The 15,378-nt window shown below is 44.2% G+C and overlaps 1 protein-coding gene and 1 long non-coding RNA gene across 2 annotated transcripts; one reads left to right on the plus strand and one right to left on the minus strand.

Moving 5' to 3' along the window:
- Positions 1-15: 15 nt before the first annotated feature.
- On the plus strand, positions 16-5,550 carry LOC146201567 (uncharacterized). Its single transcript, XM_084587648.1, has 3 exons — positions 16-290; positions 1,473-1,552; positions 2,489-5,550. Exon 3 carries the CDS (start codon positions 2,489-2,491, stop codon positions 4,844-4,846), a length of 2,358 nt encoding a protein of 785 aa, XP_084443774.1. The 5' UTR covers positions 16-290; positions 1,473-1,552; the 3' UTR covers positions 4,847-5,550.
- On the minus strand, positions 2,318-3,264 carry LOC146201568 (uncharacterized). The gene is made up of 2 exons (XR_014703561.1): positions 3,191-3,264; positions 2,318-2,570 (listed from the first exon to the last, which is right to left on the minus strand). It is a non-coding gene; the product is annotated as an uncharacterized LOC146201568 (long non-coding RNA).
- Positions 5,551-15,378: the final 9,828 nt, after the last annotated feature.

Below are 15,378 nucleotides of genomic sequence, written 5' to 3' on the forward strand. Positions count from 1 at the left end.
CGTTGCGTCTGCGCCTGCGAGAATCGGCGCCCGCGTGCTGCCCGGGAATCGGCGCGGTAACCATGGTAACCAATGCGCGCCATAGCAGAGAGCCGCGCGCCCGCGTCTCGTCGGTGCCGGCGGTACGTGAAATGCACGGCTTTGGTTGTGCCGCGCGTGCGAATGTGCTTTGCGTTTGGTTCTTGTTGGCGTTCTAGGTAGCATTTGTTAAGAAGAGCAGCCACTTCATCTTGAAGTAGACTTGACAAGGTAACAAGATGTGAGCGCTGCCTTTGAAGGGACACAAAGAGGTAAGTTTTATGAAACTATGAACACGTACGATTTTTGCGTTGCGGCGCTGTGTATTTACTCGCATAGCCTTCGGCGTAGTAGTAGTCTGCACTGCGTGTTGGAAATAATCAGGTACTGTATAAAAAATACAAACTCCGTTAATCACGGAATATCGTACAGGAGCAGGGCGTTTTGACAAGGTTGTGTTTGCTATCTCAATTGTTAAGCGTTATTTTTCTCTGTTAGTCAGGCGGCCATGCTTCCAGACCACACACACTGCATGCGTGCTGCAGCACCAAAAGTTCCAAAAGCAGCTCAGAATGTGCAGCGGAGAAATGTGAACGCCTGAGCGTTACCACTGCAGATAGGGCAATTTTTTACCTACACCAGCTGCACTAGTGTAAAAAAATACCATTTTAAGTATTGTTTTGCTACACAGGTGTAGGTGGTGTAGGTTAAAAAAGAATGGCTGTATGGTACATCGCGCGCCCCTTGTCGAACACAACCAGCGTTCCGTTGATCGCATCAACGTTCACCAGATTTTTATAATTGGTGTATAGGAAAGGGAAGGCGCAATATATGCCGCACTTGTTTCTGTCAGACGTCGGAATTTTGCAGGAATGCTGGTAGAAGGGCTGCAGCACTAAAAAATCGCATCATGGCAATTTGTGGTTCTGGTGATCGATGCTCGATTGGCATATGTGATGGGCGATTGTTTCATGAAATCATTGTGTTCATTATTGATGATATAAAAAAAAAATAAAGACGAAAACATCGTCAAAGGTGGTTGAAAGATATCAATATGCTCAGAATGAAACAGAATTGTTTTTTAAAAAAAAATTGGAATGTAATTGATCAAAACAAATAATAAAAATGAGTAATTGAAAAAGGGGGTTCAAATGTGCCAAAATACTCAGAATCAATAGCCAGTGCGTGATGACGCTAATTAGGAAAATTTAGAGGTCGTAATCGGTAAATAATTGAAACATTTGAAGAAAAAAAAAATGAAAAATTGCGAAAGGAGGTTTTAAAGGTGTCAATATGCTCAATGAAAAACCAATGCTTAACGAAGCTATTGACGAAAATAGGTTAATTTAATTTTTGAACTGAAACGCCTGAAATGAAGCCATACCAAAAAGAAATATAATTGTTTTTATTTCAACATTTATTTCCTGACAGTTGTATATGAAATTAATATGCAGGTTACTATGGATTTGACGTGCTGAAGAACTGGCAAAGTTGGGCACTGTGGCTCTGATAACCATCTGCTAAAATAAAGACGGTAAGGAGTTACCTACTTATAGCCTTATTGTGTATCTTGAAGCTTTTCATTTGTGTTTTTCATTTTTTTTATTATTGCAGAGGATTTCTCAGGAAATTCTCACCACTCTGTGGTGCTGTGAACCAGAATACTAATGCACGGCACTAAAAACAAAACTTGCTTTCCTTGAGAACTCCCATCTTTCTCAATACTATTCTTCATGTTACTCTGATTTAGTTGTTTCTGCGCATTTAAACACACCATGCTAGGTGAACTGCAAGTTTTCAGAAAAACTTTTATTTTTTCACTACTCATGGCTGGGTGGAATATATTGTATGGACTCGTCACAGTAGCTTGGTAGTTAGGTGCTTGACAGTTGTCATATATTTGATCCCAGTAATGGTATAGCACCTTTTAAATGAAGGTAAAATGAGAAGCTTGCTCACTATATGATTTGAGTGATCATTACGGAGTCCCATATGGTCAATATATATCCGTCCTTCATAGCCCAAGTCATGGACATTAAATGCCATGAGCTAAACTTATATTCATTCATGACTCTACAAGGGGCGCAGTAAGTTTGAATTTTGTTGCTAATATCTTTTGAAGTTTTATTGCTGTCTTGTCAGTTTAAAGGTAAGCAAATGGCATATGATTTAGTGCCTAAAATGAAGAGCTTGGCATCACATTTGTTCTTGTACACATGCTAATATGCAGTGCAAATTTTTGTTATGGTGAATATATGTACAATGCTTGAAGACTGACTGAAGCTCATGATGAACAGAATTTTTTAGTTATACTAATATTTATTTAATACTGAAAATAATTACATTCTTTTAGGGTTGCTGATCTTTTCTATGATGCGAATTGTATTATACACCGATAAGTCATAATAGTGGTAGACTATGAAATCCATGTAGGAAAATTTTTAATAGTAAAATTTCTTTTTCACTTCAGATGCCAGGGGTACGATTCTTTCGGTGCCCACGATGTGCCTCCCACCACTTCTCCCTACGTGCTCTCTTCAGACACCTGCGAACTACCCATGGCCATGAAACAAATTGGGTGTGTGGTTTGAGTGGCTGCATGCAAACATTTCGTCAGTTTTTTTCATTTAAAAAGCATGTATATCGGAAGCATTGTGCACTCATAGAAGAAATGCATCCCTGTTACTTTGTGAGAATGGGAACTACAAGAAGAAATACCAGTGTATATGATGTGCCAACAGATGATGAACAACCTTTAGACACCCAGGATGAGCAGCATGAATCAATGAACAAGTCAGATGACTATGCTTATGCACTGGCAATGCTACTGCTAAAGTGGAAGGAAGGAAGGCGGCTACCAGAGTCCACTGTACATGAATTAGCCAATGATATTATCGATTTTATGGAGATCATTGGAGATCATCAGCAACTTCATGGTGAGCCAGCCATCAACATAAAGGAAGTATGCAAACAAAAACTTCACCAGCTGCGGACAAGATCTGGGCGGACTGAATATTGGAAGGCACATTTTCCTGTTGTTCAGTCCCGCACGATAGTACTGCAAGGAAATGACACCATGGAATATGTTCCTCTATGCGATGTGCTCAAGTGCATTCTTGAATACTCCCAACATTCAGAAGAGTGCAGAAGTTACCCCAGCACGGATGCTTACCTGGTTTCGGTGTTTGATGGCAGTGCGTTTCAAAACCATGAGTACTTTGCAGGTGACACCAGTAAAGTTTGCCTGCAGTTGTACAGTGATGAGTTTGAAGTGTCTAACCCCCTTGGTAGCAAGAGGGGAACATATAAAATGACAGCTGTGTACTTCTCAGTGTTAAATTTTGATGCAAAGTTGCGGTCAGCACTCTCTGGTATTCACTTGGCACTCCTTGTCAAAGATAAACACATTGCCACCTATGGACTCTCTAAGATTCTTGAGCCTTTCATTGCAGATGTCAGGATATTGGCAAATCATGGCATAACTGTGAATGGTAATTTGGTGAAAGGGTCAGTCTTTATTTTCACAGGAGACAATTTATCTAGTCACAGAATGGGTGGCTTCAAATGCTCATTCAACCAAGGAAGAATTTGTAGGCATTGCATGGCTTTGCGGACTGAAATCAACTACAAATATTTGGAAAGTGATTTTGTACTTCGCTCAGCAGAAGGGCACAAACACCATATGAATATGTTGAGTGCAGGGCTGCCAACTCTTTCACTGTATGGGGTCAAGGAGCCATGCGCTCTTTTATGCCCTGGCTTTGACCCGACACAACACTTTCCACCGGATATTATGCATGACCTCCATGAAGGAGTCATACCATTTGCACTGCGCCATATATTATTTTTGTTAATTGAACAACAGTTTTTCTCTCTCAGTGCTTTAAACAGGACTATTTCAGAATGGGTTTATGATGCATATGATATCTGCAACAAACCAGAGCAAATTACTAAGGAATACCTTCAAGGGAGAGTGCCTTTGAAGGGCTCAGCAACACAAGTATTTTGCCTGTTTCGCACCCTAACCTTTTTTGTTGGGGATAATGTTCCTTCAGACAGTGCAGCATGGCAGGTTTATCTGCTTCTCCGAGAAATTGTTGACATTGTCATGAGCCATAAAATTCCAGTGTCGCACATTGCCTACTTGCAAAGAAAAATACATTTTTTTTGTCTTGAATTCAGAGCATTGTTTCCTGCAGCATCGCTTCCATGTAAGCTGCACTATCTCATACACTATCCTTCATACATACAAAAGTTTGGACCATTGAGCTTGCTATGGGCAATGCGATTTGAGGCAAAGCACCAGTACTTCAAAGATATTGCTCGGAAAATACGGAACCGAAAAAATCTTTCCCACAGTCTTGCAATGAGGCACCAGTTCCTCCAGAGTTATTTACTTTCTGCAGGTGACAGACCAATTTCCAGTAATACAGGCATGAAGTGCATATTGTATGAGCATCTTCCAGACTGTATTAAAGAATTCATCACAGAGAATAACACTGAGTCAACAAACACATTTGTTGTACAATCTGTGACCATTGATGGGAGGACATACAGGACAGGATGTTGCCTGGTCAAACATGCACCTGAAGATAGTCTTCCAGAATTTTTCCTTGTCTCTCAACTATTCTATGCAAACAAGGTGCTCCTGGTTATGGTAAAAATGCTCGAAACTGTTTGTTTTGATGAGCATTTTCATGTATATGTTGTCAATACAATTGAAAAGTACAGTGTCCTGACTTCATTTGCAGAGTTTGAAGTAGAACCTTTGTACATGCGTGCACACAAGGGTCGGAATGTTATAAGCACTCGCCATTCATTGTTCTGAATCTTTATATGAAATATTTAGCCTGTCTAACTAAAAAAATAAAATTGTACAGCTACACAGTGAACTGTCCTATCTTCAGGTATTGTGCACAATTGTATTAGTCTTGTTATTCCCTTGCACTCCTCCAGATGAGGACAAGTCCATTTATTGAAACATATATACTAGTGGACTAAGCCTCCCCCTTCTCTTGCTCAAATTTTTTTTTTACTTTGTATGCTCAGTTTCACCTTGTTCTATATGGTATTGTAAGATTTTTTTATTAATTTATCATGCATGAGCTATTCATGTTGGAGGCTCGCTTGGAATTCAAACCAATAACCTTTTTTACTGCAAGTTGTATGCCCTCAAACCATGATTTCAGTGATTATGGCTCGCAACCACATAAAGCATGGCAGTCAATGTCCACTACACAAGTAGGCACCAAATACAATACCAGCCGAAGATATTAAAACGTCATATACCTCACCATGAAAACATTTCACCAGTGAGACTAAGACACGTGTAAACAGTTTCAAGTGCGTATAGACTATTTTTACTTTGGTGAATCATCATTTTTTATACAAGCTGTGAAACAATGGCTCTATGTTAAGTCAGATTTCTTGGATGTCTCGAGTCTGAAAATAAACTATCATGCTCTGTGTAAACATTTATTGATTGTATTTTGCCACTGCAAATGTCTATGTGCGTGATATGTGCATGCTATAAATTCCAATACATTTGAAAACAATGAACTTTCTAAGAGAATAAATATCCTGTTCAAATGCTGAATACTTCTTCCTCTCACTGTGCCAATTCATTTCTGCTTAGTTATTGTTATACATGCTAACAAAGATGCTTTCTTAATGCATATACTTGCAGCATGTGCACCCATTTTTTTTCGCACCTTTCCTACAGTGTCCTTTGCACCCTTCTTGTAAATGCACCCTTACCATAGGGTGTGCCTGCCCAAATAGGGTGCAATACAGTGCCTCACCCTTTTTTCCACCCTTTAGGGTGAGATACTGCCAAATAGGGTGCTCTAAGGGAGCGCTATGGGGTGGAAACCCATGCCGCACCCTTTTTTGCACCCCTAAAGGTGAGATTCTGTTTAGTGTGTATTGGCATCCGGACATACTGTTTTTCCACCGAATTCACGGCCATCTTCATCCCTTCTGCTTGGCTAGCGCACTTTCTCTTCTTCCTCTTGTCGACGCGCTTCCTCCGAGCGCATCTTACAAGCCTTGTAGTTGACGAAACACATGGTTCGGCACCTTGAGTTCCTTGAGTTTTATACTTTCTCCTTCTACTACGATTTCCATTTTTATTTGTTGCCGCAGGTGTTGCGCTGGCTCCTGCCGGCTCACTATGCCTCGTTAGGCTTAGCCTCACCCCCGTAGTTGGAAACTATAATATTTCCAAAAAAGGCGGAAAAAGGTTTACTTGCCCAGAAATTTGATGTCTTCGTGATCCTCGTGACTTCCTGCAGTTCGATACATCAACGATTCGAGATCGATGGCACAAATTATCGCTGATATCGGTGTCGAAACACGGAGCTCATGCCAGTGCGTCCGTTCACCTCAAGTGCTGAGAGCGCCCCCCGCCAGGCGCGAACCTCACGGAGCGCAAGTGGGATATCACGTGGCGAGGGTTCGCGGGTGTTCGTGTTGAGAGTACCTAAAGAATGAGATTTACAACACACTTCTTTTTTCTCTTGTGGTCCGGGTGAACAGTTCTGCCTGCCTAAATTAGATGTAAGATATTACCTGACAACTTCCAACGTTTTTCTGCCTTTAGTAAACTGTTCAGCCTTTCAACACTACTTTATGTTTCCTCATACTAATTTTAAGCAAACCGTCCTGCTCTGACCAGGTTCCTCTGCAAATCGTACCTTGACTTCCTTTGCAAGGCCTGTGAGCTGCAATCAAAAATTACTGTGTCATTATCCATTACCTGGTTACATCACTAACCCTTTACAATCCGGAATTTTGAATTCTTCCTGCCTTGCGCCCTTCCTGACTGGAATTTTATAACTATCCATATGATATGGGGTACTACGGCGGCCTGGACCATGTAGAAACTCACATCACCTAAGTCACTTCCAGCGTTTCACAGACCAGCAACACGAAACAAAATCTGCACAATTAGGTTTTCGCCAACTACTTCATTTTCAAAAATTTTCTCCTAGCCTATAAGGAGAATTCGCTCCTTTCGGAAACATAATTTTCTCGTAATATAAACGAACGTATTTGCGCGCAGAAATATTTTTTTCTTTTTTGTTTTGCATTTTTCGCGAATTGCCTAGAACTCTTAGAAAAGTGCACCGCGAATTATTTAGGTAAACCTTTGGAGGACGTTTAAGCTTCACCTAGACGCGAAACGCCTTTAACACCGCCTTTTCATTCCACAAATGTTCGACATTGAGAGAAAGATGCAGAGTTTGGAAAAATAAAATCCTCAGCTGGTTTGGTTTCTGGGGAAATGGAGGCGCAGTATTCGTCTCACTTCATGGCAGGTACCTGTGCCAGGGGATGAGATTATGGGGCTTCAGCCCCCCACGAAATTTGTTCGTACTGTCATCCGCCGCCGACCAAAAACAACCACCGGCGCAGGAAATTAATCAGGATTTTATCTACAATATCTTTTTCACGCTCAAAAAAGACATAACAGCGCGAGCATAAACATATATATATATATATATATATATATATATATATATATATATATATATATATATATATATATATATATATATATATATATATATATTGTGAAAGAAGGCTAGGTTGAGACGGCAAGGTCGTGACGGTAATGCCAGCGATGCCTTGTCTAGCGTTTTAATCTGATGACAAGGCGCGTGCCGGATCCGGCGCCGCGGGACGATGATGATGGTATGTACAAATGAAAGAGGAAGATCATAGAATGTACAAAATAAATAACATCCACGGAAGGCTCACACAATCTGCCCGGGGGGTCGGAAGCGGCCAGCCTGGCCGCTCCTACCTAACCGATGCATCGCGGCGCACAAACGGTTTCAGGCGAGACACATGAACAATTTAAGTTCCACGGTGGCGTCGATAAGCTGGGGGATCAACAGGCGTCACTTTGTAGTTCATTGGGGAAGTTTGGCTTATGACCTCATAGGGACCTACGTAGTGGTGGTGGAATTTGTCACTAAGGCCAGGGGTGCGCAATGGTGTGTAAAGCAGTACTTAGTCACCAGGACGAAAAGAGGCCACTCGATGAGTAGAATCATAGCGAGTCTTGCGGACTTCCTGGCACGCTGCCGTGTTGAGGCGGGCAAGATGACGGCATCTGGCCACACGAGATAAAAAATGGGTAGGTACTTATGTGGAGTAGTGGGGCGTAGAGAAGAAGGAAGCGTCGAGAATTGTAGTGGGAGGACGGCCATAAACAAGGAAAAATGGAGAGCAACCGGTAGTTCGCTGTCCTGCTGTATTATAGGCGAATGTGACGAATGGTAGAATAGTGTCCCAATTTCGATGATCTGGTGTGATGTACATTGATATCATGTGCGACAAGGTGCGATGAAATCGCTCAGTCAGACCGTTAGTCTGGGGATGGTAGCTTTAAGTTGTCTTATGAAGGGTGGATGAGGCGTGAAGAACTTCGGCAACGACTTTCGATAAGAAGGCTGTACCGCGGTCACTTAGGAGCACCCGAGGAGCGCCATGACGCAATACAATTGATCGCAAAAAGAAATTTGCTACTTCTTCAGCGGAACCAGTCGGTACAGGTGCTGTCTCAGCGTAGCGTGTGAGGTGGTCGACAGCTGTTATAATCCAATGGTTAACCCCATAGGAGAGAGGTAGGGGACCATATAAGTCGATGCCGACTACGTCGAATGGCGTGGTGGAACAAGGAAGAGGTTGTAGAAGGCCAGCGGGCGAAGAAGTCAGCCGTTTGCGACGTTGGCACAGAGGGCGGGATGCGACGTGTTTGGCAACGGTGGAAGATAATCCAGGCCAAAAGAATCGTTTTCTCACGCGGTCGTAGGTTTTTTCAAAACCAAGGTGACCTGCAGTAGCGTCATCGTGGAGAGCCGCCTGTATACGTGGGCGAAGCACACGCGGCGCGACTGGGATCCAGCGAATTCCATCAGGGCAATACACGTAGCGGAGTAGGATGCCTTCTTCGAACTTGAAATTGCGAAGCTGTCGGCGAAGCCTAGCATTGGGCGGGTCCGAAGCGCCGATAAGGCGGTCGATGATAGGACGGCAGTAGGTATCGGCTAATTGCTGTGAGCGGAGAGCGTGCTTGTTCTCAGAGTCGTCAAAACAAACGGTTGTGATATACGTCAGGCAAAGAGATGGTCGGCTCTTGTCAGAGGTGGAAATGAATTGGGAAGAAAAGCAGCAAGTGGATTCCGAAAGGGGACAGCGAGGGGACAGCGAGAGAGAGCGTCGGCGTCTTGGTGTTGGCGACCAGATTTATAAGTGACGTCGAAATGGTATTCTTGCAGGCGTAGAATCCAGCGGCCAAGTCGGCCTGTCAAATTTTTGAGTGAAGACAACCAGCAAAGAGCATGGTGGTCGGTCACAACTGTGAAGTGCCGACCGTATAGGTAAGGGCGAAATTTTTGGACAGCCCAGACGACAGCAAGACACTCCTGCTCGGTAATGGTGTAGTTTTTCTCAGCTGGAGCGAGAGTCCGTCTGGCAAAGGCAATCACTTTCTCACGCGATGTTGCATCACGCTGTAGAAGTACAGCGCCAAGACCGTGACCACTGGCATCGGTGTGCAGGATAGTTGGAGCGCTGTCACTGAAGTGGCCAAGAACAGGATCTGATGTGAGGGCGTGCTTGAGGTCATTAAAAGCAGTTTCGCGCTGCTCAGTCCACACGAAAGGGCTGCGTGCTTTAAGTAGCTCATGAAGTGGTGCAGCAATAGTTGCAAAATGCCTTATAAAACACCGGAAATAGGACGCGAGGCCGAGGAAACTGCGCAAATCTGTAGTCCGTTGTGGACGAGCAAAGTTCAAGACCGCGATTATTTTTTCAGGATCTGGGCGAATGCCGTCACGGCTGATCAGATGTCCCAATATTCTGATTTCCTTCTGTGCAGAGTGGCACTTCTTGGGGTTGAGCTGAAGGCCTGCCGAAGCGAGACAGGTGAGGACTTCATTCAGGCGCGTGAGATGGTCAATAAAGGTTGCCGAAAAGATAACAATGTCGTCCAAGTAGCACAAACAGGTTCTCCATTTTAGGCCACGAAGTACAGTGTCGATCATTCTTTCAAATGTCGCTGGTGCGTTACAAAGTCCGAAAGGCATAACATTAAATTCGTAAAGGCCATCAAGTGTTGCGAAAGCGGTTTTTTCTTTATCGTCCTCGTGCATAGGTATTTGCCAATAACCTGAGCGAATGTCCAAGGTCGAGAAATATTCGGAGCCTTGGAGGGAGTCAAGGGCGTCATCAATTCGCGGCATCGGATATACATAATCGGATATACATAAGTGCGCGGTAATCAACACAAAAGTGTACCGAGTCGTCATTTTTTTTAACTAGCACTACTGGGGAGGACCATGGGCGTGTTGAAGGACAAATTATATTGCGATGGAGCATGTCATTTACATTTTCTTCAATTACTTTTCGTTCAGAGAGGGAAACCCGATAAGGCCGTCGGCGAACGATAGAGTTACCTTCAGTATTGATGCGATGGTGCGCAACACTAGTCCGTCCCAGTGGTGTGGAAGTGGCATCAAAAATGGCTTGGTGGTGTCGAAGCAATGTCAGCAGTTCTTGGCGTTGGTTCGGCGTGAGTTTAGGATTAATAGTCTTTGCGAGAATAGAAAGAGAGACGTCTGACGAAACACGTTGCTGAGGCGGAGGGGCGGTGAGCACCATCAGGGAAAAAGGTTGAACATCCACCATACAATTCAGAGAAGTTCCTTTTGGGAGCACGAGGGATTCACGTGAAGTGTTAGTGGCCACTACTGTCGCTGAGCCGTTGTGGAATCGGACAAGACTTGACGGGAAGGCGATGCCGCGTGCAAGATGACTATACTATGGTGCTATGAGTACGTCCCCGTCAGTGATGTGGTCAGAAATAAGCAGTTTTTCGCACTGAGGAGGCAAAACAGTATCAGCGGCGGCAACGAGGGGATGATGTCGTTCAGAAAAGTCAGATGAAAAATCGCTGTCTGTCATATGGATAACACGGTCACCACAAGAAATTAGCGCTGAAGCGGTTGACAAAAAATCCCATCCGAAAATCATGAGATGCGCACAAGGTGAGAGCACAGCAAACTGCACATGATGGCGGATGCCGTCGATAACAACTCGTACGGTGCACTTCGCTGAAGGGCGCAAAGGGACGTCATTGGCTCAACGGAGTTCAGGCCCATCATATGGGGTTGTCACTTTTCGCAAACGGTAGCACAAATCAGCGTGAATGACAGAAATTGCAGCCCCTGTATCAATTAAAGCTTCAACCGGTAAACCTTCAGCGATAACAGCAATCACGTTATACGGGCGATCAGGAGGACTTTTAGTAAGTTCGCAGAGTGCAGTTTGACCTCCGGAGACTGCAACACTTAGTTTTCTGGATGGCGGACAGGGAGAGCGGTTGCGGGGCGGAGAAGGGAAACTGAGCGGCGGTATGGGGATGTGGACCGGCGTCGGGATACATGGTTCCCACGAGGCTCAGAGGAAGATACTGGAGGTGGGGACGATCGTCGAGGTGGGCTTGGAATAGACCGGCGTTGATAATATGAGGTTGAAGGCATGTCGCATTCGAAGGTGTCGTAACCACGGCGCTCGTTCTGAAGGCGGCGACGACAGAAGCGGGATATATGTCCTCTAATACCATAGTAATAGCAGACTGGTCGGGGGGGACGCCAAGGTGCGTAATTGGGTTGTGTAGGTTGAGCCATCGCCATTGCATTGACGTGATTGTATGTTGGTGCCGGTTGGGGCGGGGGAACCAACGAAGGGGGGGATGCAGCGACGTGCGCGTAGGTCGGCGCTGGGCGGATTGCAGAAGGTTCGGATGTCATAGGGCGGCTGATGGTAGCTAACTCTTCTTTAATCATGTTGCGGAGAACGGCGTCATTAGGAGGTGCGGAAGAATGATCGCACCCATGTCGACAAAAAGGATTGAGGGCTTGAAGCTCCTCGCGGATGACTGCTCGAATCATTGCTCGCAGATCAAGGTCAGCAGAGGTCGGACCAGTTGCGAAGCCGGGCTGTAATCGAGAGGACTGCAGCTGGTCGAGGCGTTGACAGGTCGTAATAATTGAATCAACACTTGAAGTATTCTGGGCAACTAAGGTGTGATATACCATAGCATTGATCCCTTTTAAGACGTGGTGCACACGTTCAGGTTCCGTCATGGTGGGACTAATGCGCCGACAAAGTGCAAGAACAGCCTCTATGTAAGACGCATATGATTCATCGGGGAAGGCGAGAAACGAGCTTGTTTCTCGCGATCTCAGTCCGAATTGCCGGGTCGGCGAAGTATTGTCGGAATTGCTGTTTGAAAGTGGTCCAGTTAGTAGTGTGGGGTTCGCGATTAATGAACCAGTTTCTGGCGACCTCAATTAGATAGAACGAAACGTTGAGGAATTTTAAAGCATCGTGCCACCGGTTATAGGCACTGCAACGTTCATATGTGTCGAGCCAGTCATCCACGTCTTCGTCACGACGACCAGCGAACAGCGGTGGGTCGCGTTGACGTGTGGGCAGAATCGGAGGCGTCGGTGCAGCTGAGGTAGAGGGTCCGGCCGTGTCGGGATTGCTCTCGGTGGACATGATTATGGTCGTAGTTGCCAAACGGCGACTGGAACGTAGCTCCAGCGAGAGGCAGCAAGGCGATCGAATTCGACCTCCACCACTTGTGAAAGAAGGCTAGGTTGAGACGGCAGGGTCATGACGGCAAGGCCAGCGATGCCTTGTCTAGCGTTTTAATCTGATGACAAAAACCCAGGCGCGTGCCGGAGCCGTCGCCGCGGGACGATGATGATGGTATGTACAAATGAAAGAGGAAGATCATAGCATGTACAAATTAAAGAACATCCTCGGAAGGCTCACAATATATATATATATATATATATATATATATATATATATATATATATATATATATATATATATATATATATATATATATATATATATATATATATATATATATATATATATATATATATATATACGTTTATGCTCGCGCTGTTGTTCTTTGCTTCTGGGATGGAATAATTTTGTCACTGGCAGTTAAAATACACATTTTGGTATTTATTTCTACTATTTTTCCTCCATTATTCTACCCACTTGGTCCTGTCGCGACCGTATATGCGTCTCAAGTACCTACATATTCCGTTTGTTGCGGTCATAGTTTTGTCCTTGCCTGGATAGGGTGTCCTTCTGGGCGTATGAAGTTTACAATTTTTGATTGTGGCACGTGTTTAATTTCCTTGTTTAACGCTTTAGGTACAGTGGCTTGGATTTATTGGAGAGGCTTTTCTGTATATGTAATGAACGTTGGTTCAAGTGACATTTTTGCTCTTTATCAAGATGTATCTTAGCATTTCCAAAGTATAACTGCTTTGCATATGTGCTGTCCGTAGCGAATATAATTTTGGACCAATTACATACCACGACCGGTGACAGCTGCTCCTGCGTAATGCACTGGAACGAAGCACAGCGCAATTGAGATATTTCCCTGGTCGTTCGTTAGTAGAAAAATGTAAACAAGGTTCTTGAATGACAAAGATTCCTTAAAATATTTGTCAACCTGTTCATTTCATGTCCTTAACGTTTCTCATATTAGCGGCATGCACTGCCTTGCTTGTTTTGAAATTATATAGTTCTAAAGTTTGCGTGATATTTTCTTATCAAATAGCAAGACAACAAGAAATCACGACAGCATCGATATCAGCTATTACACCCACAATGTTCGGAACAAACTAAAATATATTTTCTAAATAAATGCATATTTTGCTTGCTTTGACCGTGTGCAGCGCTAAAGAATTCATTTGCAGCGTCTAATACGCAATGACAATTCAGTTATTATTCATGTATTTGGTTCCTCCCCAAGTTCTACGCGGAGGAGACCGCACCGCAACGTCAACACCCCTCGGAAAAAATTTCGGGCCACGAGACACACTTAAACTGAACCGCATACAATTGTATAAACTTATGTCACCGGTTCGAGTCCTTATGCAAACAGCCCTACATGTACAAACTGTGGATGCGACGAGTCTATAAGCCACATTCTTTGTGAGTGCCCGATATACAGTGAGGAAAGGCAGTGTCTGTGCCGTTCGCTGGAGCATCTAGATGGACGCCCATTGAGTGAAACTAAGATTTTAGGTCCCTGGCCACGGCGATCGTCTGCGGTGAAGGCCTCCCAGGTACTGCTCCGCTTTATGAGAAGCACAGGCCTAATCGAGACTATGAGTTTGCTATGACATGACTGTAACGTGGTGTGATGAACTATCCCTCTCTCATAACTTTTATATCCACTCATCCCCTTCTCCCAGTGCAGGGTAGCAAACCGGTTGCTTTTACTGGTTAACCTCCCTGCCTTATATCTTCCTCCTCCTCCTCCTCCTCCTCCTCCTCCTCCTCCTCCTCCTCCTCCTCCTCCTCCTCCTCCTCCTCGAGTCCTTATTGCAATGTAGCCTGCAGCTTGACTAACAGATAGGAAGCGAAATGGTATATGATAACACCTTGATACGCTGCAGGAAGAACGCTTACGTCACAATTTTGATCCTAAATCACGTGCTTTTTCTCCTAGATGTTTTTGCTCTATCATTGGTATCATCATCATTTATTGTCCCTTAAGGGCCCCGAGTTGGGCATTACATAAGTGGGGGGGGGGGGGGGGGGGGGGAGGGGGGTAATGGGTAAAGTGTGTACGTGGTCATATGATTATACAGCAAAATAAACAGCAAAGAGACAAGGTAACGTTATACATTTCTATGAAACCGTAAGTAATGAAAGGACAACACGAATAAAGACGGAAAAAAAAAAACCCGTATGATTCATTGGACGTTCAATACACAGTTCTAGATGCACAATTATTACAAAGAAAGAGGAAAAACATACAAGGCAAAGCAGAAATATAGGACATATGCATGGGCTTAGGGGAGAGCTACAAGGCAAAATTCGTGTTTCCTATATGAGTCAAGAAGGAAATGTTTACTGATAAAAAGATTATTTGTCACGGCGACGTCTTTCGACCGAACGAACTATATGCGCTTCGCGCAAAATGAATTTATTAGCAACATCATTGTGTTCCTGCCTCATATTGCTTAATCTAACATACGTATACCACAAGCTGAAATCCGCCCACACTCAAATATATTTATTTTGCTGTAACTGTCAGAGCATGTTCATTCCGCGGAGCACTTCTGCGTACTACAAGTTTACAACGCAGTTCATTCAGACATGCCGCTTCAATGAGCTTTGTTACAATTGCTTTTAAGTTTCAACTTTCCGTGCACTGTCCCTTGTCCCAGCTCCACTGCTTGTTTTACGGGCGCAGAATGTCACCGAGAAAAAGGGCCTTGTCGAACAGGGAAGCAGAAATAG

The sequence above is a fragment of the Amblyomma maculatum genome, chromosome 1 (genome assembly GCF_055883805.1).
Source record: "Amblyomma maculatum isolate TAMU_Amacu chromosome 1, ASM5588380v1, whole genome shotgun sequence".
In the NCBI taxonomy this organism is placed as follows: Eukaryota; Metazoa; Arthropoda; class Arachnida; order Ixodida; family Ixodidae; genus Amblyomma; species Amblyomma maculatum.